Genomic DNA, 24,831 nt, shown 5'->3' with positions numbered 1-24,831 from the left:
TGAAAATGTTTTGCAGGGTGCAAAAGGAAACTACACCTTCAGATCAGGTAGATTTTATATGATTCATGGGGTACATTTTCCTACATTTCCTCAGCCTTCTTTAGTGTCAGCTCACGTCAAATTAGAGAAAAGACTCTGTATCTCTGCTTGAGGATAGTGGCTCAAGGCTATATTAGCCACTACTAGCATAACGCACTGTAATTTAAATTTAATATTTAATAGTCATCAAACCCACGTTTGATTACTTGATTAGCTGCCAGCAAGCACTGTCCATCATTGAACCAAAGTTAGCAACAGTCTGCCAGATGTGGACCCAGCATGCAATGTGGACCCAGCATGCAATGTGGACGTGACGTGTTTTGCGTCAATGAAAACGTGGCAGAGGGCAGTGACAGCACTCAGGATATTTTGCAGGCCTCTAAGTGGACTAAGTCTGAAATGCAGTGGCAGTTTGGTTTTCATCATTTGGTTCACATTGTTTGTTTTTTTATTTTTTATAGTAATTTTCTACCAATCATGACAAACATTTTAAAAACTTAAATGCAAAGTGCTTAATTTGTGCCAAATTCCTTAGTGTCAAATCTGTATTGCACCCTCACTGCTCCCTTCGTCTCACCTTTTTTGTTGTTGTTGTTGTTCTTTTGTTTAAGTGAAAACTTTGTCTACTTTGTCATTTCTGCATGCCATTTAATATTTTACCTAAAATCCTGTTGCCAAAAGTTTGGCAATAGCATTCATTCTGTCTGATAGCCTGAAAGTAATTAGTTATTTGCTGAGGTGGCATCCGCTGGGGTTCAGAGTCAGAGTTTGTTTTGGACACAGATTTTGGTCCAATCCCCTGCAGGCCTGACTACTGACGCAAAACTTGCGTAAAGCACTGGCGAGCCCCAGTGAGCTGCTCTCAACAGAGTCAACTTGTTTGCCAAACAAATGAAAACTTCAGGTTGCACAATTAGACTCGGGAGCTTTCTGTTAATAATCAGCCAGACTGTTAATTACAAAGCAGGGGATACGAGACCAGACCTCTGGAGATAGCTCATTGTGCCTCACTCCAGTGCTGCACATGTTAGTCAATTTAACTATAGAAACATCTCATTATGGGTTTCATCATCTTATTCAAAGCAATACGCATGTTGCACCTTCAAGTTACCTCTCTAGTTTGATTACTGACTTCAATAATGTTGTGTAAGAGTGTGATACTGGAGCACTGTCAAAAAAGATAAGGCCGTGCATCCACCTGTTTCCTATCAGATCCATGTCTTTCAGTGTCTTTGCTTGCCTGCCTTTTGTACTGCAGTTCACAAACACTGCGAGCAGCCTCAGATGTGCGTTACAGTGCAAATCACGAACCCGTGTTTACAGCATTGAATTGTTACTGACAAACACATTTATGAAACATTTTGTGAAACTTGATTCAAGCTAATGCTGATAGCGTTCCGAGATACGAAGCTTCAAATATTTTTCGTTCCATAAGAGTTACCTACTTTTTAAGAATTAACATGGAAGCATGAACTAACATGATTACTAATACATGTATAAGTTAAAAGTAAAATAGCAGCCCATAAATCTAAGAATGTTTTATATTTTGCACATCTTTTCAATTTTAATCCAGAGCAATTTACAAGTTGTAATAGTACAATAAGCAGAATTCCAGGCAGTAGACAAGTACAAACATACAGTCCTGAAATGTGCAGTACTGATCTGCATCGACTCTGAACAACATTTACCCCCCTCTCTCTGGCAACATATGTCCAAACAGACAGTCCTCAACAGCCATGAGACAAGCACGCTGCCCTTTAACCCTGACTCAAACCATGATGCCGTCATGTGCCTGACTGTCACCCATGTTGTTGCATTCTGTCTTAGCCAACATAGCTGACTCCATATAGAGTATATCAACAATGTATTGACAGGAATTTGAGCGAGTCTCTCTTACGGACGACTTGATATACTAAATGCTGACAGTTGACATAGTGCACTAATTCTGGAAGCCAGTTTCACAAAGATACAGGAATAACAATACAAAAAACTTACAGTAGCATAAAAAAAACTCTCTAAAACCTTTTTCCTTTTCAATACTCACTGCACAACATTGTTAGCAAGCCACAAATTAGGAGTCATGTTTTGCTGTTTTTTATTTTTATTGTTCGGTGCTGTTGGTCAGCAGGTGTCACCGATTGTAACCATGGAAACATGGCTCATCAACTGTCTTACTTACAGTAGACTAATGTAAGGGCAAAAGTAGGACGGCATCATTAATATTTTAATGGTACTATTACTCTTATCAATACTGCTTATCAATCCAGTATACTGTAACCTGTACTAATCTTTTTCTTAAAGGATAAAAAAAATAAATTACGTCCAGAATTAACGTTTCTTTTTTTTCCTCACACTGACTGGATATAAATCAAAATTCTTGAGTAGTAACAGCAACAGCATTGTTTTGAACTAAACACCAGTGTACATATCGTGTGTGTGTGTGTGTGTGTGTGTGTGCATGCGTGTGCTTGTGTGATTGTCTGCAGGTGTGCTAGAATCAGGGCAGGGCCACCAGCTGCATCTCATCATTGCAATCAAGACCTCTTCATTACTCAGCTCAGCCGCTTCCACTCTGCCAGATCATAGACTCCACTACCAGTTAGTGTTTGCTATGTTTGAGATCTGGTTATCAGTTTGTTGCTAGCTGGTTATATGTAATTTTTGCTTTTTCTTCCTGGGACTCACTCTGATCCCGGCTGGTCTGAGTCTGGTCCAGGCTCCCTTTACTTTGTCTGGTCTACATCTCTTCTCTCAGACACCCCTGGATATCTCTCTGGACCTGCTCCTCTGCCCCACACTGCCCTTCTCCAGCCCCGAACCAGCTCCATATCGCCTCTACAACCATCTCTCTCTCAAATTTTACAATAAAATACCTTAAACTTCATACCTGTCTGTCTGCACCTGGGTTCACTACTGTGAACTAATGTTTCCTTTTAATCATTAACCAATGTTTGTATAATTTCAGTTAACATACATCGCAGTAATGGGGTTAGATAGGGCGACGAGAAGTGAACTACAAGCCAGACAGTCAAACTGCATTTCTCTGTCTGTGAATTCTGTGATACACTTTTGCAAGATTTTTCAAGATTGTGAATTTCCTCCCCTATCTGCACAAGAAAACTGGTAGCATCCACTCCAGAGAAGCGCAAACATAACTTCGAGTGATATATCTTGAAGTAGACTTTACTGACAGTGACATTGCAGCTCACAGACTTTCACACAAAATCTAAAGTAAAAGCATTTTGGGACGCTGCCAAAACAATTTGCTCAACAGTTCACAAACTGCATTGTACAAGACACAGCTGGAACAACTGACCCAGCTGACTTGAAAGTGTCCACTCAGCAGAATCACCACTGTGCCAAAAATCAATATGAGAGCTCCCTCGTCCAGCTGGAAAAGGCCCAGTTAAGTGACTTAGAAACTAGAAACATGGGGACATTTTGCAGCAACCAATGTGTTTTTCCAGTCTGTGCTGGAATCAAATCTAGTTCCCCAAAACATTAGTCAGTGCACATCAGTGCCATTTATTTTCACAGATATACACCAGGGTCTGGTGCACCTTGTCCTCACATGTTGTATTGTATCTCCATGTTGAGGTTTTCAGCATGGAGGCAGTGCAGCCAGATTCAACAGTTTTGCAGCAAACAGCCACTCTGAATGATAAGGTTGAGCAGATAGCTAGTTATTCCACTGGTTTATGATCATTTAGTTTAATTTTTAAAATTGATTTTTTTTAAAGGAGAACTGACTATAAATAAATTGTTTTGCACCATGCACATTGCTGATTATTGTTGACATGATGTCAAGGTGATTCTTCCAAAGGTATACAGAGTGCATTTAAATTATCGTGGTTATGATCAGGTGTTTGGAGCACCTTATCCCGGTTTCGAAAAACCTACTACCTCGAGTACTCTGAGAGTAACCTCTATGCTGTGGCATGTAAACACCTTATCCAGGTGTGTGCCTCTCACACAAAGCTACAGGTGGCACTAGCAGGAGTGCACAAGTGCAGGCAGAGAGAGACAGTTGTGCATTTGGCACACCAATAACTCTGCAATATTCAGAGCTGCACAAGATATTCAGGCCTGCCAAACAGCAACACCTTAACCCTAACCCCACCACAAGAAACACCAGGGATACAGCGGTGTACTGACCCCACAGACAAGCACCTGCCAAAGATGAGCCGCTAGCCCAGCTACAACACAAGTATCCACACAGAAACTCCCTTAAATGGACAAAAAGCATTTCTGTTTTCCTGTCAAACATGCAAAAACAATAATGTTAAACATTACATGTAACATACCAACTGCACATTGGCCACTTCCTACCTTTCTGGGAATTTATGAGGACAATGACTGTTGGCTAGCTAGCATACCAACAAGCCTAAGAAGATTAATTATCTGCCTCTCTTCACTGATTCCTCCTGATGTGTTGAATTTCATAATCTACAGTGTCTTCTGTACATACAAGGGAAATGATTTTGGTGACTGTCAAAATAATTAGACTATAATTAGACTAATTAGACTGTGTTACGCTAACATTACCAGCTCAGCACCAAAAGCACAGTTATAGAGCTAGCAGCTAAGGTAGCCGGTAAAGACAGTTGAACTTCACGCAGGCGTTGCTAAAAAACAAACCAAATCTAAAAGAAGAGTAAATATTAATCTTACCTTTATCAGGAGGACATAAACTTGACTTCAGAGGGATGATAATGTTGCTCCTTGTCTGCTGCACAAGTGTAAGCAGGCGACTGCTTGCTAACATGTTAGTATAACTTTATCGGGTGATAACGTGATTGTGACCGTTAGGAGGTATTGTGCCTCCTAGTGGCCAGAAATCATCATTGCAGTCTTACACGTGCTGTGTTATGTGTTTTTTCATCAAGTGCAAACCATCACGCCTTATGTATCATACTGTGTAACGCTATCAAAGGGTAATGTTAGCTAGGAAGTGGTTGAACGCTAATTTTAGCTGTAGTCTAACAATAGCTAATGGGCTATCAAATTTGTGTTTTACCTTCAAATGTGCCCCAATGTCTCTCTGGATTTTGTCTTTTCAGTTGCTGATGAATCAGGGAGCACTGTGGACTACGATTTTGCAGCCAGTGGAGCCGCTCTACTGGCCATTAGAAAGTATGCAGGTTTAAGGCTCTTCCACACTTGCTTAACTTTTCAGACCCGGAAGCTCTGTCCACTATTTATAGCTGACTATAAAAAGTGACTCACCATCTATTATTGCATGCATTAAGAGTATAAAGTTAAGGCCTTTAATGCATCCATGTCTTCATCATGATATCTGGTAATTTAGATTACTTATAGATTATTTAATAAAACTGTTCCTGGTACCATAATTCACTGTTGGTGGTAAAGATGTTGAGTAATCCCTCTGTGCTAGTCCTGAATTTAAAACTTTACTCACATAAAGTATCAGTATCAAAAGCAGAAGCTACCTGATATGAATATATTAGATAATGATGACATAATGACAAGATGATGGTCAAGCTGGAACACATTAAATTTATTTATATACTGATTAACTAAACAGACAAACATGTTATGGAGTAAAAGTATAAAGTCACATTAGCATAAGTAGCATAAAATAAAAGTACTCAAAAAAGTACGTTACCATACTGTACGTGAGTAAATGTATTTACTTAGTAGTATACACCAACCATTTTGATTGATTAAATATTTAGCTGGATAGTAGAAACCTGCAATGATTGCCCGTTATTTGAGTGGCATGCACAGTAAAAAGGAGTGAAATCTGTTGTTAATGAGAAACATATTTCTTTATGACGAGTGCATGTTAATCATGTTTCTCTGGAGATTTGAGTCAAACAAATCTGAACGAGGCCAAACACCAGTTGAGGAGAAGAACACTGCAAGAGCAGAAATCTAGAGCTTGGTCGACTCTTCTGGCAGATGAAGATATTCTTAGGTGACAGGAGCGCTCTTTTATTATGAATGTTGGTTGTGTATTTGGTTACTGTGCAAATGCTCTGTTTTAAAGAGTGGATGAGTATGTATGTTGTGCTTTTTCTCTCAATTATCAACCATTTATGTACTGTATGCTGTTTGTCATTCAACATGTTCTATTCTTAGTCTAATCCTACTTGAATTGTCACTGTGATTCATGAGGTTGAATTTTTGACCTTTTTACTCGTTTTCTTGTTTGCTCTAGGCCGCAAAATGCAGAATCTGACTGAATATCCAGACAATGCAACGTCCCACAAAAATCTGTCTGTGATCATCAAGGTGTGTGTCGTTATCCCCTTCTTCTGCGTCTTCCTCTGCTGCGTTGTTGTCATGCTGCACATCTTTGCCTCTCACAGGCAGTTCCTGGACACCTCACGTTACGTCCTGTTTGCCTCCATGCTGATCAATGACACCCTCCAGCTCCTGTTCTCTGTGCTCCTCTTCATCTTCGCCATGGGCCAGGTGAAATTTGCTCTTGTCTACTGTATCCCCCTGCTGTTAATTTCCACTGTCACTTTCCAGAACACGCCGTTAATCCTGGCCACTATGTCACTGGAGCGTTACGTTGCCATCTTCTATCCCCTGCAGCGCCCGGCCGCCTGGCGCTCGGACCGCATCTGGATTATTATTCTGTCCCTGTGGCTAATCAGCTGTGTCTTCCCTGTCACTGACCACGCCATGGGGGGGCATGATCCTGCTGTGGATGCCTTCTCTACCCCTGTGCTTTGCAAAGTTACTGTTGTCAACTCATCTCCAATTCAGAGGTTGTTCAACGCTGCTACAAGTATTCTCTTCTTTGTCGTAGAGGCTGTTATCATCCTCTTTACGTACGTGAGAATCCTGCTTGAAACCAGGAAGCTGAGACAGGATAGAGCGTCTGTGAGTAAAGCCATGCACACTGTGCTGCTTCACGGCTTTCAGCTGCTGCTGTGCATGCTGGCCTTCACTATCCCCATCACTGAGACTCTCATAGTGCTGCATGCCAACTGGCTTCCAGAAGACGTCTCCTTTTTTAATTACTTCTGTTTCATCCTAATTCCACGCTTTCTCAGTCCACTCATCTACGGCTTTAGAGATCAGGGTCTCAGGGGCTACATTGGGAAAACATTCCTCTGCTGCTCAAACAAAGTCAAACGCTGTGTCAGAGGCAGGCTGCAGGACAACTCGTCTGTTTCTTGAACTTAGTTTTGACAGAGCTCTTTTAAAAAAGGCCATAGGAGGTATTAAAAAGTCTTATTTATATAATTATATAATATTTGTTCTTGCCTTCCATAGGTAGTAATGTTACTTATGAAATGTTTTTGTAGCTGATTTCAGGCTGTTTAGAGATGTTTAACACTTTTAAAACTAAAAGTGGGACTATTTATTGACAATGTATTGTGCATGCAGGAGGCTTTTCAATCAATCAAATCAATTCCATCTAAACCTGACATCACTGTTAGCGACAGTAAACAGGAAAGTCATTCTCTCATCGTGTTGATTTTTGCAAAATCTTAAATGAATTAATGATTTATAATTGATTAATCCATCCTTCCATTTTATGCTGCTTATCAGGGCAAGTACATCATTTGAAATTCTTGTTATATACTGTTGAGGAGTACTGACAAAATGTGATATAATCAGAAATAATTGCAGGTCTTAAACCCCTAATGGTTTTCCTCTCATACTTTGGTTGGTATGATCATGAAATTGATAATAATGGTAAAGGTAATAAATTACATTGTATGTGATTAAAAGGTTAAACTTGGTGGACCCTGCAGAAACCCTGTTAAAATATATACTGTCCCCATACAATAATGGAGTGAACAATAATTGTTGTAATCCAAAGAATTGCAGAATTTTAGAACATATGTAAAAAAGAGAAGCACAATTGCATCTCTAAGCAAGAATTAATCATGATCATGAAAGCAATCAGGACCTTTTTTGGATGCACTGGCACCGTTTCATCTTTGTACTTTACTGCTGCTGTTAAACATAAACCAGGCAGTGGACGTATTTCTGTGCCAGCAGCATTAATAAAGATTACTCACTAGAGTGAGTAAATTTAAGGTACCCAACATAAAGTCTGGCATTCTCTCAATAAGCATGCAGCACTGATCATCTGGGATTTGTGATTAACTGTGTGACTGGGCTGCAAGCCATGCTTTCGGCCTTCTGTAATCCACTGTGATTAGACTATATTACAGGTATTTAAAGGAATAAAATCAAAAAAACAGTGTGGATGTTCCATAACTGTAGATTTGTACCCTGTTTTGAGTGCACAAATCCGTGTGCTGCAAAATTCTTAGTTGAATGCATTTATTTAATGTTTGATACTGGTCAAAATTAGTCAAAACCCTCTTTCAGGTATCATATTTGGTTTTTGGAAAGAATAGACCCACATACTGTATGGTGGTGACAATATAAATACACAAAAATATAAGAAATGTTGCTCATGCTGGTGAATATGTGTCATTTAAGTAGGTATAAATGAAAAATAATTTTTTGTACTGATTTTATATTTGTGCTTCCCATAAAAGTTAGTTTAACTGAACAGATATTTACAGGCCACAACAATTATTGCTTTCATTGTGCATTTTTGTTTTAAAAAATTAAAGTGGTTACCCATAAATTGCTTGTGTACATTTTTGTTTTGTTACATTACAGCACATCAACTCCAGTGCCACTATAATATAATCATCATCATCATCATTGCTGATTATAATATTTCAAATAATTGCCCAGTAATAATTCACTGTTAGTTCTCTAGTCATTTTATTTATTTTAAGATTCACCACATCCATGAAGTCACTGGCATACTGAAATATAATCACTCTGGTTGTTGTGCAGAGTATTCGCCTGCAGGGGTCACTGTGACCCCAGGATCAACGCCTATACCTAACTTTTTTTTTCCGGTCGGGGCAAGTCATTTAACCTAGCAATAAAAATTAGAAAAAAAAAGTTAGAGGGACGAGGTGAATACTACCATGTTTTCATTTATTTGCATCATTTATTTGCATGAATCACAGAAATTAAGTGAGCAGCGCGTTTAATCAGACACAGCCTCCACAAACTGGAGTTTTATGTGTTCCTGTTATTATAGAGCAAATAAACCTGTCGGGTTCGTGCTGAGATGAGAAAGTAATTGTCCTGACTGGATTCAGGCTGCGGGTCTGCCTCATGAACAGAGGGCGCAGGCTGATCTGAGAGCAGATGAGGGGCATCCTCGTGTGCGCTTCAGCGGCACGTTTGCAAATCGCGATCCTCCTCAGAGCAGTTCAGGACAGTGTGAGAGGAGCTTCTGCACAAGGACGGCTGGAGATGAAGTATCCTGCATGTGTTTGCTTCGGCTGGAGTCTCCTGACTGTGGCTCTGATCCCCGCGTCCGTAGGCGAAATGTACACGTCGCTGCTGAACGTAAAGCAGGCGATCAGCGTTGAACGGAAGCTGATCGATCACTTGAGAACTTACATTGACCACGAGGTAGAGAGACTGGAGGACATAAAACGGTGAGTGACATGCATGATGACAGACTGGTGATGCATGATCCCCAAGAGAGATCAGGCGTTCTGCCTTTTGGATGTTAGACATTATATCAGAGTTTTTAGGAGGGTTGCAAAAGCCGGAGAAACTGCTCCGCACCTCCAAAATGTGGAGAAATAAAGGACAAATCCGTCTTCAATAGAAGAGATACCGGACCGTGGTGATGAGATCATCTGATGACTAATCCAGTGACTCCTCCACAGGCGGTGAACAATGATGGAACATGATGATTAGAGCACATGTGGATGTTTAACCATTTTCAGACCCACATCTGGGAATCCTGCATGCAAATGATCCTCATTTGGATGAAATCACACAAAAGTGACCAAATGCAAAACATGTGGTGTCACTTCATGTCTTGGTGCTTTGATTTCTCCAGCTCAGCATATTTGACTTCGCTGCCCAAACTTGTTGGAATAACACTGTAAATTCTGCTTTAGGGTGTTTTCTTTGCAAGAAAGAGATTACGTCAATAACTCAAATCAATAAATCCTAGGGTTTTATTAGCTGCGCTCTACTCCAGTCAGAAACCTTCATTACGTTCGGAACAGGATGACTGATGAGGAACGAGACTTATCAAGTCACTTCCCACCAAATCGGTTTCTCTGTGGAAATGGCTCTAATTTTATAGAGGGGCCCCTTTGAGCATGAAATTTAAAACAGGACTGTTACTGTGGTGGCTTTTTTTTCCCGTTGCGTGGTTGGAAAATGAGTAATGTCATGCATCAGCTGTGTTCATATGTTTTAACAATATATAATGATGATGGTGGTGGTGGTAGAGGTAGCACTTTTCCTCTTCAAAAGCACCTTAAGGTTCCCAGGAATCACTTGCTGCATGTGAAACTGAGCGCTTGGCCTCCTCTCTCTTTTCATAACCACAGACCACGTTCTTTCCCACAGCTTTTATGCCAAAGTGTCCGACCTGCACGCAGAATTTTACAAAGGCCCGGCGACTGCGACGGCAAACCCGCTGGTGGCGTTCACCCTGATCAAGCGGCTGCATTCAGAGTGGCTGAATGTCGTCTACAGCAACGAAGCACTGGAGAACGCACAAGGTTGGCTCACTGCCGTCATTACAGACACATCTGGTGGTGATAACTAAACACCCGCCTGTTCTCTGCTGTCACCACCCATACCCCCCTCCAGTTCACCTTTTGGCCCTCTGCTGTCCAGCCCTCAGGTCCAGTTACGAGGAGGAAGAGGCGGGTCTGCCCAAACGGGAAGACCTCCAGGGAGCTGCCAAGGGGTTGATGAGGCTGCAGGATGTGTATTCTCTCCAGGTTGCGAGCCTCGTAAAGGGTCGTTTCCAGAGAGTCACTAACGGCAAGCCCACTGATATCTACCTGCCCACAGTGTCTGTCCTGCTGTCTGGTGATGACTGCTTTCTGGTTGGAAAGGTACACAGTCCATTTGTTTGCCTTTACTGCTTCCTTTCATTGTTTTTACTCTGTTTCCTTTGGTGTAAGACCTACTGAGATTATTTACTTACTCCAATACATGTGAAAGTCCTGCATTCAAACCTACCAAAAAGTATTATCAGCTAAATGTGTGCTAAACATTTATTCTGGAGAAAAAATGTAATTTCTGAATGACGTATCATATGTTACATTGTTAGATTTCTACTAATGCATCAATGTGTAAGCAGCGTCTCAGTGTAACTGGTCAAGGTGGAGCTAGTTTTGACTTCTTAACTGCAGTTTGGTAGTTTAGTCCGGAGGCTGGGCCCCTCTGAAGTGGCATAAGATTAATAAGAAAAGAAAGAGGGAAAAAAATATTTTGTGACTTTTCTCTTTGCTTTTTTGTGAATCGTTGAAGAGTTTTATCTGTTTGGGCCTCAAACAATAATCTAAATGAAACCATCTGGGAGGTTTGGAGGGGAAGTGTCTCTTTGGTGAAACTGCTAACAACAACTCAGACATCTAAAACATGATGAGGAGCCCCAACTAGACACAGATTTTTTCTTAGGAACCACATCTTCAATACTTAAGTACAAGCACTTGAGTAAATGTGCTTTGCTACTTTCCACCACTGTGTATTTCTCACTTCTGTATTTCCTAAAATATAGCAAGGAAACGTGATGAGAGTGTTGAAACACTTTGTCGTCCTTCATGGTCACTTTTCTGAGTTATGTTGCTCTGAAAATGTCCCTCTCTGATTCGCATCCCATTCCAACAGTCTGCAAAATAGTTTTATTCCGAGCCTGTCAGTACTTGTGTGGTGGGAATTCAGACAGTCGGAAAAAAGTGGAATTCTTCCCAATGCGTGTCTGGGAATCCATTTCATGTGAAGATAAATATACGATTATACAAGTATAAAAGAAAAAAAATAAGGCTTCCCCACAATAAATTCCACTGTTTATGTACAGCGGTGAGGTGCAAGGGCAGGGCACTGTGTGGGAAAGACATTATCTCATGCAGAGCAGAGTTTGGGGCAAAGAGCAGAGTTTGCCTCCAGTTGCACTGACGCTGAGATTATCTGAGACAATCTGTAATCTGTAGTTTTAGGGTATTGTCAGCAAAACAGCTGCTTGCACGTGCTTTTATGTGGCTCTTAAACTGCTTCTCAAGACCAGTTTGCGTGTGTTTCTTTCAGGCGGCACTGAGATTTGCAGAATATTCACTATTTTTAACAATTTATTGGTTCTTTAAAGACAGCAGTCCCAAATTATGGGGTGTAATGTTGTGAGCAGGATTTAAAGCTGTGGCAGGGCTGATAAATTGGTGCGTGTGCGTTTTTGGTGGTGTGATGTCTGGGGGGGTTGTGGATATAATCTGTGATGGGAGGAGCCACATGTCACCCTGTTCGGTGCTGGACTGTGGGTGCTGTCAGGCCTGCAGTCATCACCTACTCAATCAAGTCAAGTCAGCTACAGAGGCAGTTTGAGACCAGTTAAGAGAGATACTGCAGCCTGTGTTCTTGACTTTCTTAATGTAAAAATAATGCTCGAGGTGTTCTTTGATTAACAGACATGTAGCTCAGTACACAGCAGACCTGCCTGAGAAATCAGACAGGTGTAATCTCTTGAATTGACATGCTGCAGGGGAAAGTATTACTATGTGTGTTTTTTAAAAAGTCCGGAGAGACGAGAGCTGCAGCACTGAAAAATGAATAGATGACAGATAATCAATTAATCCTTTCAGTCAAGTTTTTACTGGTTGCTGCTTTTCTTTGTCTTCTATTAAAAAGAAAACATCTTTACCTGTGCGAAGAAAAATAAACAGACATCAATGCTTATAAGCTTTGATGCACAGAAGGCATTTGACACTGTGAATTGGGAGTTTCTGTTCAGGACACTATCAGAGATGGGCTTTAACTCAAAATTTATAAGATGGATGACAACTATTTATAAGCGGCCAAAAGCACGAGTTAGAGTGAATGGATGCTGCTCTGAATTTTTTGATTTACAGCGAGGAGTGAGACAGGGAGACTGTCTTAGCCCCCTACTTTTTGCTATAAACATTGAACCCTTGGCTGCAGCTATTAGACAGAATGAGAAAATAAAAGGGATATTGGATATGGGAAACACAGAACATAAAATATCACTATATGCCGATGACATTTTAACCTATATAAGTGATCCTAATGTCTCTGTACCTGCTCTAATGAACACTCTTAAAGAGTATGGTGAACTCTCTGGATATCAAATTAATGAATCCAAATCTGAAGCTATGATGTTAAAGGGGCAGTGGCCAACGCAATTAACAGGAAGACTTCAATTTCGACGGGCACAAAGATTCAGATACTTAGGAATAATTCTTACCACAGACCTATCACAACTTTTCACAGCTAACTATGGGAAGTTGATGAATAATATAAAAGCAGATCTTATAAGATGGGAAATATTGCCACTTTCTTTATTGGGAAGAGTGGAGACTATTAGGATGAACATCCTCCCTAGACTGCTCTTTCTCTTCCAGTCTTTGCCTATTCTTGTCCCCTCAGCTACCTTTAATACTATAGAAAGATGGATTTCTAAATTCTTATGGCAAAGTAAACCACCAAGACTTAAGTTTAGAAGACTACTATGTACAAAAATCAACGGAGGCCTGAACTTACCTAATTTAAAACAATATTACTGGGCCGCCCAGCTGCGAGCTATGGCTTCTTGGGTAACTCAGGAAAAAGATACTGTTTGGGTAGGAATGGAACAGTCTGAATGCCTAGATATCTCATTGAATTCTCTCCCATTCCTTAACTTAGATACCGATAGGATGAAAAAGCTTACAAACATATGGGTCAAAAATACTTTAAGAGTATGGTCTACTGTAAGAAAAAAAATGCATCTACCTATGACCATATCTAGGGTGATACGCATAGCTAAAAATACTGATTTCATTCCAGCAACAATTGATAAAGGTTTTGAAAGATGGAAAGACAAGGGCTTAAAAATTTTGGACCAGCTATTTGAAGGAACTGTTTTAAGGCCATTTGAACAACTTAAAGAAAAATATGATTTAGCAAATGAAGACTTTTTCAGATTTTTACAAATAAGAGATTACCTAAAGAAACATAAAGAATGGGAAAAGCTTTGTTCCCTACCATCTAAAATAGAACATCTTTTTTTTTATTCATTCAAGGTGCAGTAACAAAAAAAATTATATCATACTTATATAAGGCACTACAAGAAGATCTAGGTGACAACAATTTGGATATAAAAGAAAAGTGGGAACTGGAGATGAATACAATAATATCTGATAAACAATGGGAGACTTCATTTGAACAGGGTCATAAAGTAACACATAGTCCCAGTTGGAGGGAATATGGTTGGAAGTTAAAAGTGAGGTATTTCAGAACACCACTTGTTACATCAAAGTGGAGTAACACTCCACCTGAGTGCTGGAGGGGCTGTGGCTTACTGGGGGACCACACGCATATATTCTGGGACTGTCCAGTACTATCAGAATATTGGAAAAATATACAAAAAGAAATAAAACAATGCTTAGCTATTGACCTACCAATGGAACCATTACATTTTTTACTGGGCATAATGCCTGAGGATTCCCTGGAAGATAGCCAGACAAAACTGTTAAGGACATTGCTCCTAATTGCAAATAAAGTTATAACGGCCTCCTGGTTGAAGCCGCAGCCCCCCACAATAGCCCAATGGAGGGATAGAGTCCAAGAGGTGTATCAGATGGAATATACCACTGCAGTTTTACATCTAAAATCAGAAATATTCATCAATAGTTGGACTCCAGTTGCGTTGCATCTTCACCTAGTATAGTGTATGTATGTGTGTATGTATGTTTGTGTATATGTGCATATACATATATTTTCTTCATTTTATTTTATTTCATGTTTGTTTGTTGTGTTTCCCTTGTAATCTGAACTATACTATTTCATGATGTTGTTTATTATTGCCTGGGTAATTGATCCTTGTAAACCATATCTTCAAACCATGGACTTTTTGAACATGCTGACATATTTTTCTACCTAAGGTAATGTAAGAATTAGTTTTGATGCACTGTAAGACTGATATGAAAACAAAATAAAAAGAAGTTCCAAAAAAAAAAAAAGAAAACATCTTTGATTAATCAAATAACTGATTAATCGCTATTGAAAATAAATGAGTTGCAGCACTGGGTGGAGGACAGAAGTCAAACTGGGCAGAAAGACAGAACTATTGCAGCAATCTCAAAAATAACATAAGTGATCACATCCTGTAATTTGTATTTAAGTCATTTAATGCTGCTCTCATTGTAAGATTCATTTGATCAGGTAATATCATGAAGTTTAGGATACAGCTGAAAATGCGAACAGAGATAAGACGCACAACAAAACACAGCCAGCCACACATAAACACACACAACCAGCTGCTGAAACAATCAGACGTCTTTGAAAAGGTCTTGATTAAAAGTTCAAATTCTATAGGATGCTTTCAAGTTTCAAAGCCTCATATTGTGTGTGCTGGTTATCTGCTGTATTTCACATCACATGTCTGCATTCCTCCAACCTCGCATCAGTGGAAAATAAAATTTCTTTGTAATTCAACTGAAGTGAGGTTGAAGTAGCCAAAAACGGTTTGGCCCAAAGGCAGCCTAAATCCAGCATGCCAGGCTGACAAATGTATGCCAGATGAATGACGTAATAGAACTGGTCTGATTCACTGGTCCAAAGCTAGCCTGACTGACAGATGCTAACTGGATGTGATTCTTACTTAAAATCAGCCCAAATCCACAACCCTAAAACTGAGCCTAATCTGGTGACCGTGCTTGTATGTGGACCAGAGCTGGCTGATATTTGGTCTTCCGGTGCCAGCAGACAGCCAAGCGTTCTCACGCTTTGCCACCATTGTAATGAGCGGCTGCCTACCAGAGGCAAATTCCGCTTAAATCGTCAAATACTAGTGATTAGTCAAGTAAAGTGAAGTAACCCAGGTGTGTACGCAGGTGGCCTACGAGCAGGAAGACTACTACCACTCGGTGCAGTGGTTGGAGGAGTCGGTGCGTCTCTTCAGGGGAACAGGAGGCGAGTGGAGCCCTGAGAACGAAGGGACTTTGGAGGATGCTCTAGATCACCTGGCTTTCTCTCACTTTAAAGTAGGTAGAAGGACACACGGGAAATGCACATTTGGAAGTTGATTCATGGACCGCGCTGCCCTGAACTTCTCTCGTTGTTTCAGACTGGAAACGTCTCCTACGCTCTCAGTCTGTCTCAGGAGTTACTGCATCACGGTGATTCTTTTCAATTTAACTCGTTTCTTTCCCTTAATCCTGCCTGTGATGCATTAAAAGTCCCTGGAAAACCCTTTTTGTTTCTCTGAACAGCATGACGTGCCTCTCTAATCTGAGCCCGGTGCTGTAATTAAGAAACATGCCCTATAATGTTAAGACTGCTATGTTTACACGTTTCTTCTCAGATCCAATGAATGGAAGAGTTTTGCAGAATGTTGAGAAATACGAGAAGCTGCTGGTCACGAGTCCGCCAAAATCAGTCAGGGGCAGCGGGCCGAGGAGACCCGCCTCCAATTATTTAAGGACCAGGAACACTTACGAGAGACTCTGCCAGACCCAAGGCTCTCAGGTAACCAACACAGTGAATCCATCTGAACACGTAGTGTGTACTGGGAAAACATCTGGAAAGGATCTGAGCTAAATGCTAAATGGTTATTATGTTGAAGGCCACCTCAGTTTAGTGTGTTAGCAAGCCAATTAGAAGCAATGTACAGCAAGTATGGGACAAATTCAAACTCTGACCTCATGGTGGCGCTAGATGAAAAGTCAGGGATCAGTAAAGTCAAACTCATTAGCAATCCATTTTTTTTTCATTTTCATTTTTCATTTAAACATCTCCAAGTGGTTTCTCACAGATTTGACAAAATTCTCAACTTTCAACCTTCATCCGAGAGCTAATGAAGATGCAAGCTTGTAATTGGAGTTTCCTTGGCCATCAAAAGACTGTAATTGTTTTAGAGTCATGTTTGCTTTCAAGCTTGCTGTATGTGGCCAGAAAACAATGCTGAGTGTAATTGTTTGAAAAAGAAAAACAACCCTCGTTGTGATGTTGTTCATGGACTCCAGCTGTTTCTCTCAGCAGCCGATGCATTTTGAAAATCCCAGACTTTTCTGCGACTTCTTCACCAACGGCGATCCCGGCCTGCTGCTGCTGCCGGCAAGACGCGAAGTGTTGAGCCTGCAGCCGTACGTGGTCCTGTACCACGACTTCATCACTGACACAGAGGCCGAGGACATCAAGGAGCTCGCCCAGCCGGGAGTAAGTGCCCGCAGAGTGCGTTTTCCTCATCACTCGTGGTTACAAACAACACAAAAAACAGATGCGTCTCCAATATGTCAGCTTTTTAGGAATTAAGAAAAAGATCCAATTAGGTCTTGGAATGTTTCTCTGATCCAGCGTTTTGTTTTTTTCCCAATAAACAGAGGAGCTGTGTTATTTCTTCCACATGGGACTCACAAAGAGTGGAGCTTTTTCAGAGTTGAAGAGAGTCTGTGGAAGTTTGTTGAAATCAATGGGTAAACGATGGATTGTAGAAGATAAATTTAACGTTTTGATAACATCTTGTGCTCTAGTCTCAGACTGAGGAATCGGGTCTTTTCTAACAGGATCGTCGTACAGTTAACCAGTGCCAGGTTTTGTTTTTTATTTGTCCATGTCCATAATGTTTGTTTCGGATATATTGTGTCTTTGTGGCTTTCCACTAGGAAACTGCCCTCTGTTGTTGTTGGCTTTGCTGGTATCACTGTTATTTCAGGATGTTTCCCAGCCAGTTTTTCTTCTCCTCTGGCCTCCTGGACATCTGCCCAGATCTTAGTCCTTCATTTCACTGAAATTAGAAGCATAATGAAATTGGCAACGTTTGAGCAGGAACATAAATTTACATTACGCTTGTTGTTCATTCTCAAACAGAGACGTTTAGTGTGGCTTCTGTCCTAAAGTGGACTTTCCCCTGTAAGTTCATCATTTCTATCATTGTTTAAAAGGTTATGAACAAAGCTTTTCTCTTTGTCAGCGGTGGAAAGTGACTAAGTACATTTACTCAAGATCTGTAATGAAGTACAGTTTGGAGGGATTTTTACTTCAGTATTTCTACTTTAAGCAACTTTTACTTCTACTGAACTACAGGGAAGTATTGTGCTAACAGTTTTACATGCTAATCAGCTGCACATCAGATAAAATATGATGAATTGTTATAGACTGAACTGCCAGAATTGAAAGTTCACATTAATCTCCACCAACTGCAGCAATAAAATGCTGCTTACAAATATATGCATTTGCTATTATAGTTTAATAATATAATTTACATGATTTCAGTTATGCATAATGCCTCTTTAGCTATACTTTAGTGCGTTTTGATGGTGTTTCTCTGCCACTGCAACAAGTGTATTGAAAAATTAGCTTGACGTCAAGGGGTAACATTGTGCTACAAGGCCAAATTTAAATTATTCTTTCATTAAGAGCAAACGTGCCTGTCAGAAAATGTATTTGATAAATGTGCACAGACTTATTACTCAGCACAGCTGTGGGGCTCTCTGTCTGCTGGGGTGTAAGCCAAACGCATACCTTTTCCCTACAGCAGAGATCCTGGAAAGACCTTATGGAGGAAGAGTTGGTGTGCTTCCAGACATTTAGCAAGGCTTAAAGGAATGAGGGATACGTTACTATGAAAACTTGGCTGAGCCTCTCAAACTGTCCAAAGTACCCTGCTGGGCTGCGCTGGTAAATATTCAGTCCGCTATCATCGAGCCACGGCATCTTCCTGAAAGCAGCTTAGAGTTTTCTGCTCATTTAATGGAAAGCTACAGTGCATCGTCCTCAGAGCTGCTCACAGTTAGCTGGCTCTGTTACTTCAGGGAATATCTGGCGGGCTAACTCACGTGGTGCCCTGTAGTTTCTGTGAGGTTTTGGCATTGTTCGATGACTTTTCCATCCTTTGCTGAGATGAACACCCCTGTAATTATTTCATCATTATGTCAGCTTGTGGGTTTATTGAGAGCAGGCCTAGGGTTTGGTATTAGTTTGCAGAGCTGAGCAGCGTTTGTTAAGCATGAGCACAGTTTACACTCTGTTCATGTCTCAGTTGAAGGACACAGTGTAACACAGGCCTGTTGTTTGGAGTTAACACATCTGTCATTGTGCTGGTTTCTTGGTGATGAACTGATGTGTGAAATAATAAGGTAGCTTGGATTTTTTTGTACTTTCTTTCCTCATTCGAAATGGTTTGTGCACAGTAAGAGTTGAATGAAGTGATGTCTCTTGAGGGAATTTGATCTGCAAAATTCATCAGAAATATCGTGTTACCAGTTTTATAGAACATTGCACCAGTTTATGTACCCGTTGGAAATTGAAATAAGCAGAATGCAGGCTCAGTTTTAAGAAGACTCAGTCCAAAACATCTGGACTTCCCCCGACTCTCCTCCAGACTCAGATTTAGAGCTGATGAAACTTAAATCTGATACCTGTAGGGTATCTGAACTCTATAAACGCTCCTAAGCACATATTTTGCAATATTTCTTGTCAGAATGATAAAATAAGAATAAGAATAATGAAGGAAGAATAATGGAAGTCCATCACAGCAGCAGCTTTGCAAATTGTATTCTTCCCTATTTTGAATGCACATTGTTGATTTTCTTTATCCGCTCTCTGTTTATACTTTGGACACGTGACTGAGGCGTGTTTTCATGCCATTACTCACATTATGTCAGGGCTTTGCAGCTGGACACCAAAGCTTGGCTGCTGTAACAATCACAAACACAAACTGCTGTTTTCTGTCTTTGCCGTCAAGTTGAGACGATCCGTGGTGGCAGCTGGAGAGAAACAAGCGACAGCAGAGTATCGGATCAGCAAGAGGTACAAATTAGGTGTTCCACTTTGTTTATGACTGTCTGTTTCTTGTAGTTCAAACTAACTCCTGGAGCGGGCTAGTCTTTCTTTGCTGCAATGTCAGTGAAACAATAAATCTGCAACTTTGAACACTCAACAGCATGCAAATTATGTTAGATATACTTTTTATTTATCATTTATCAGTTTGTCTTTATTTCTAGTGCCTGGCTGAAGGGCTCAGCACAGTCCACTGTTGGGAAGCTGGACCAGAAAATCTCCATGCTCACAGGTCTGAATGTGAAGCACCCGTATGCCGAGTACCTCCAAGTGGTGAATTATGGGATTGGTGGCCATTATGAGCCTCACTTTGACCACGCTACAGTAAGTTGATTGCCAACATGTTTGACGAGTTCATCACATGGCTTTCGACTTTAATTAATAGTGATATATCAACTTTCTAATTTCCAGTCACCTTCAAGTCCCGTGTTCAAGCTGAAAACTGGGAATCGAGTGGCGACCTTTATGATATATGTGAGTAAAGTCTTATTCTAGCCACCCTCTGACCCTGTATGGCCCAGGTAGCAGCCAGAGGTTCCTGTCCCTGCATTTCCAAAGTCTTAATTAAAACCACTGCCATGAGTGCTGCAGGACTGCAGGAACACCCTACCTCAGAAACCCAGACTAGATCTGACCTCATGACTTAACTAATACTTTTATAGATGTTCTGTAATGCAGCGGCCTTAAACCAAACTATTGCATGTTTGTTCTGTTTATTTAATGCATTTGAATCAATCTGTTAAGTGCTTTTTAACTTTTGGAAGCATATCTTATTTTTATTATTAAGAATCCAGTTTGAGTTAAATTGGATAGTGATTAAAAAAGAATGGCTTTTTGCGAGGCTTTGAAAACTGCAGCAGACAGACAGAGTGGCTTTTCATAACATGAGCACGTAAACACAAGACACAACTCTGAAGGAATGTCCTTTTCCACAGCTCAGCTCTGTCGAGGCAGGTGGGTCCACAGCCTTCATCTACGCCAACTTCAGTGTTCCTGTCGTGGAGGTAAACACCCTGCGAGCGTCTAAGAGGAGCTAAAAACAGCCTCTTTTGTCTTCATGTCATTTTTGCCTCAAGCCACGTTATTTTCACCTCCCTCACATTCTCCGGCGCAGCTGTCAAAATTGTAAAAGGTCAAATCGAAGCAACAACAGCCGTGAGATTCTTTACCACAATTCTGCTAATGTATAGTTAAGCCTCAGCGGAACTGCAGTGGAACCGGACCGTCCCTGGGGTTTAACCTTTCACCTTCATTTTATTGAGATCTCACTTCCTGGCAAGTTAAACACATAATAAGCCGATAAAATGACCAATAATGCTTCAGTGGTGATGACTTTCTGTATTTTACAAAATAAAAAAAAAATGTAACAAAATGTTTTTTGGATCGTTGGTCAAACAAAACATTAAAGACATTCCCTTAGGAACTGATTTCATAGACTGAAAGATTCATCAATTACCCAAGAGAGTAAAAGTTATTTAGTTTCAGCTTAAGATGACAGTGATTTATGTTGTTTTTAATCTCACAGAAAGCTGCCATCTTCTGGTGGAATCTCCGCAAAAATGGTGAAGGAGACGAAGACACGCTGCATGCTGGCTGCCCAGTGCTTGTTGGGGACAAATGGGGTAAGAGTCAGGAGGCTTGATATGTTGCTGTGATGCTGTCAGCAGGAGCCAAAAAGTCATATGAATATGGAAAATGGCAAGTCACAGCAATTTTTCAGACTTCTTCTCTTTTAAACAGATTGTGCTTTTTCCGTCATTATCGTGATCTGTTTCAGTCATCCAGCGTTCAGCTCTCCTGTTACACGGAAGCTAATATATAAGAGAAAGGCCACATCTGTGCTGCATTATGCATTTAGAGATGTTGCAGAGTGCAGTTCAGACACTGAGGGCTCATCTTGGAAGCTAAACATCTGCTGCTGGTTGGCCCAGACCATCGAACTCCCAATGCTGAAACGTGTGTTGGGGACCCAGTTAAAGTAACAGAAGGATATTAATCATCACAAAGCAGCTGCAGAAGCATTTGGTGTTCTGTTTCCAGCAACCATATGCATCAGAATTTAATGTTAAGCTGTACTTTTTTGAAACAATTGTCCAAAGGTGCAAGGGAGGAAAACGTTCATCTTGTCAATATTATCTTTCTGTATTTTCCAGTGGCAAACAAATGGATCCACGAGCATGGCCAAGAGTTCCGGCATCGCTGCAGTCTGAATCCTGAAGAGTGAGTGGGGTAGAGCGATAGCTGGGCCCCTTGGAGTACTAGAGCCGGCCTCTACAATTGAGAGGCACACTTGCAGGCAGAGAGAAGTGGCGAGCCAGAAAAGTGAGCACACGAGCAGGGGAAGGGGAGAGCCTGCATCTGTGATTGGAGCCCCGGGCCCCAGGGAGCCTGAAGCGTACAGTACACTGCTGCAGTGGACATGGAGAGCTCAAGGCTGAGAGGCGGGGCAGAAGAGGAGTGGGGCAGTTGGCAATCAGCCCCCAGAGGCCAAATGCTCTCTTGCTCCTACTGGTCAGTTTCTGCAGATGGAGAGAGGCCTCTGCCTCCGCACACTGTGCTGGTTTCAGTTAACTGTGAAAGGCTTTTTGCCTCCTACTTGCTTAAAAACTGACATCACATGCAGCCCACTCGAGGGTCTGTCATTGCAAATCAACACAGCTGAACTTTGTGCAGGCTCTCAGAGCTTTATTTCTCATGTGTAATGCAGAAGTTAAAAACCTCACTGAACACAGTCAAATGTGTGTTAAATGATACACAAAGCGTCTAGAATTTTCTGTTATCTTGCACCCAAAAATAAAGGCTGTTTTCAGGTTTAAATATCCAGGTCAATTTAATGTGAAAATTATTCCATGAAAGTGTTTTTTCACTTTCAGGGTAATAGCTGTGCAGAAGAGTATAAGGACAAAAGCTCAAGGTGCTTTTTACATGTTTGCACATTTGGTCAGACTGTGATCCACATTCATCTGCAATGGGTCATCACAGACCTCCAGGACTTCAGACTGGTGCTATGAGTTAAAGGAAACAGTCATTGTGAGTGTGCCTGTTTATTCCCAGCTGACTGACTGATGAGGTCATTGCCGCCCGTGGGAGACTCTTTCAGTTTGGTTGGATGTAACCGGTTGTTGAATGGAACAAATGAACCAGATCTGTCAGCCTGTTGCTGAACATCAGAGCTGGTTTGTCATTAATCACGTCCTGTACGCCAAGTGATCGGGAGCTCGTCTGCTCCAGATTTCGTGTCTGAACTCACACAACCAACACTGTCTGCATACCACTCAGATATCTGTGTCAAAATAGGTCACAACCCATCTCAAAACAGAGGTGGGACTCACATGGTATTAATATTCACTGCATAAGCACAGGCACTAAAGAGCCTCTATATGGGCCCTTTTTGGGGGATCCTGCAGATTGGATGAAGGGATAAAAAAGAATAAAAACGACGACAGTGACAGAGGAATACTACCTCTGCTTTCCTACAGTCATACACTTTTTCCTTCCAGCTCACCACAGGGTACATAAACAGACACTCTACAAGCACACTGACACACATAAGAACCACACATATATTGGATGCATATTGCACATTCCTGGCTGCACACCAAACAGCAGGACTTCATTATTTCCCCATGTAGTTGATGGATAGAAAGTCCCTGCTTTTCTGAAGCTCTTTCTAATCTGTTTCATTGCAGGTATTCATATGTTTTTCAGTTTGACTTGAGGGAGCAAAGGCTAATGTGTACAGTAAACCCAGCAACATAATAATCCAGGAAAGATTTAAAGTAATCTTTTCACAGGTCCATCTCACAACCTGAAGCCTAAGTTCCCAGAATTCAAAGGGCTTTGTGCTGTGCTCTTCCTAAACACCCTCAGTGGACCTCACTGTTACCATGATCACCACAACAAACATGGCTGCAGAGGGTCTTGTTGCTATGCAAGTTCATAGTCCAAACTACCTAAAGCATATATGACTAGACCAAAGGTCAACATATTGTCAAGTACATTCAGTAATTCTGCACATTTAGAATCAGACATTTTACCACTTTTTGAGAGCTGTTTTTGGTTTGTTACTTGTTACAGAGTTAGTGAGAGTGCACAACTGATGGAAAGATAAACTTGAGTACAATGACGACTGACAGAGAAGCTGCCCAGTGACAGCAAAAAAAAAAAAAAAGTAAGTAAGCAAGCCTCTTTTAATCTCAGGTTCAAGAAAGAAAGAAAGTCACTACATACTCCTGTTAGTTTGCAGCTTTGGATGGAAAGAGGGGTGCTGCCCCCTGCTGGTCATGTACAAGAAGTGAAGTTGGTGAAATGTATATTTTCAATCAGTTAAACTACAGCATGTGGTGCTTTTATTATATCTAATTAAACACATAATCCTTTATTAGGATCTAAAAAGGATAAGTGGGTTTAGCTAATGGATAGATTTTTTTGTTTTCTGGCATTACACAATGTGGATTGCAATGTGTGCAACCATTAATATTGACATTCTTAACATACATTTTGGATGCATTATTGTGCATTAAGAATTATTTGCACTATAAAACATTGAAAATGCAGTATAATACTGACCGTATTATGTTTGAAAATCAATTTCCACAAAATTTAGGTAAAGAAATTATTATGAAGGTAAGTAGGTGCAATACTTTATAGGATCATTTGCTTCGACTGTTATCACCACGAGGTGGTCAGTCAGTGACAGAGGAAGCACTCAGATCTTTTTCTTAAGTGAAAATAGCAATACCACAGTGTAGAAATACGCTTAGAAGTAAGTATTTAAAATTTTACAAAATAAATTATAAAAAAATTGTTATTTTTATCAAATATACTTAAATTTAAAAAGTACATTTGCCTGTGCAGAATGGCCCATTTCACAACAACATATTTTAGATTATTGAACTGTAGTTTTTGATGCATTTATATTTGCATTACCTAAATGTTGCTGATGGTTAAGGTGGGGCT

The 24,831-nt window shown here is 40.7% G+C and overlaps 2 protein-coding genes across 2 annotated transcripts; both read left to right on the top strand.

Annotated features, from left to right (window-relative positions):
• Nucleotides 1-6,228: 6,228 nt before the first annotated feature.
• On the top strand, nucleotides 6,229-7,194 carry or95a1 (odorant receptor, family 95, subfamily A, member 1). Its single transcript, XM_041940880.1, has one exon. It carries the CDS (start codon nucleotides 6,229-6,231, stop codon nucleotides 7,192-7,194), a length of 966 nt encoding a protein of 321 aa, XP_041796814.1.
• Nucleotides 7,195-9,322: 2,128 nt separating this feature from the next.
• p4ha3 (prolyl 4-hydroxylase, alpha polypeptide III) lies at nucleotides 9,323-22,402 on the top strand. The gene is made up of 13 exons (XM_041941110.1): nucleotides 9,323-9,503; nucleotides 10,438-10,592; nucleotides 10,711-10,934; nucleotides 15,927-16,076; nucleotides 16,160-16,211; nucleotides 16,397-16,560; nucleotides 17,074-17,250; nucleotides 19,778-19,842; nucleotides 20,037-20,196; nucleotides 20,284-20,346; nucleotides 20,808-20,876; nucleotides 21,398-21,494; nucleotides 22,026-22,402. The coding sequence occupies exons 1-13, from the start codon at nucleotides 9,391-9,393 to the stop codon at nucleotides 22,094-22,096; spliced, it is 1,560 nt and encodes a 519-aa protein (XP_041797044.1). The 5' UTR covers nucleotides 9,323-9,390; the 3' UTR covers nucleotides 22,097-22,402.
• The last annotated feature ends 2,429 nt before the right edge of the window (nucleotides 22,403-24,831 follow it).

This window comes from Chelmon rostratus, chromosome 7 (genome assembly GCF_017976325.1).
Source record: "Chelmon rostratus isolate fCheRos1 chromosome 7, fCheRos1.pri, whole genome shotgun sequence".
In the NCBI taxonomy this organism is placed as follows: Eukaryota; Metazoa; Chordata; class Actinopteri; order Chaetodontiformes; family Chaetodontidae; genus Chelmon; species Chelmon rostratus.
The sequence above is the reverse complement of the archived record's forward strand: the minus strand, read 5'-3'. Positions and strand labels throughout refer to the sequence as shown.

Coding starts and splice junctions, on each gene's coding strand:
- or95a1 (XM_041940880.1), top strand. CDS start 6,229: ATGCAGAATCTGACTGAATATCCAGACAATGCAACGTCCCACAAAAAT.
- p4ha3 (XM_041941110.1), top strand. CDS start 9,391: ATGTACACGTCGCTGCTGAACGTAAAGCAGGCGATCAGCGTTGAACGG. Junction 10,593..10,710: donor AGCACTGGAGAACGCACAAG/GTTGGCTCACTG, acceptor TCTGCTGTCCAG/CCCTCAGGTCCAGTTACGAG. Junction 16,561..17,073: donor GCCAGACCCAAGGCTCTCAG/GTAACCAACACA, acceptor TTCTCTCAGCAG/CCGATGCATTTTGAAAATCC.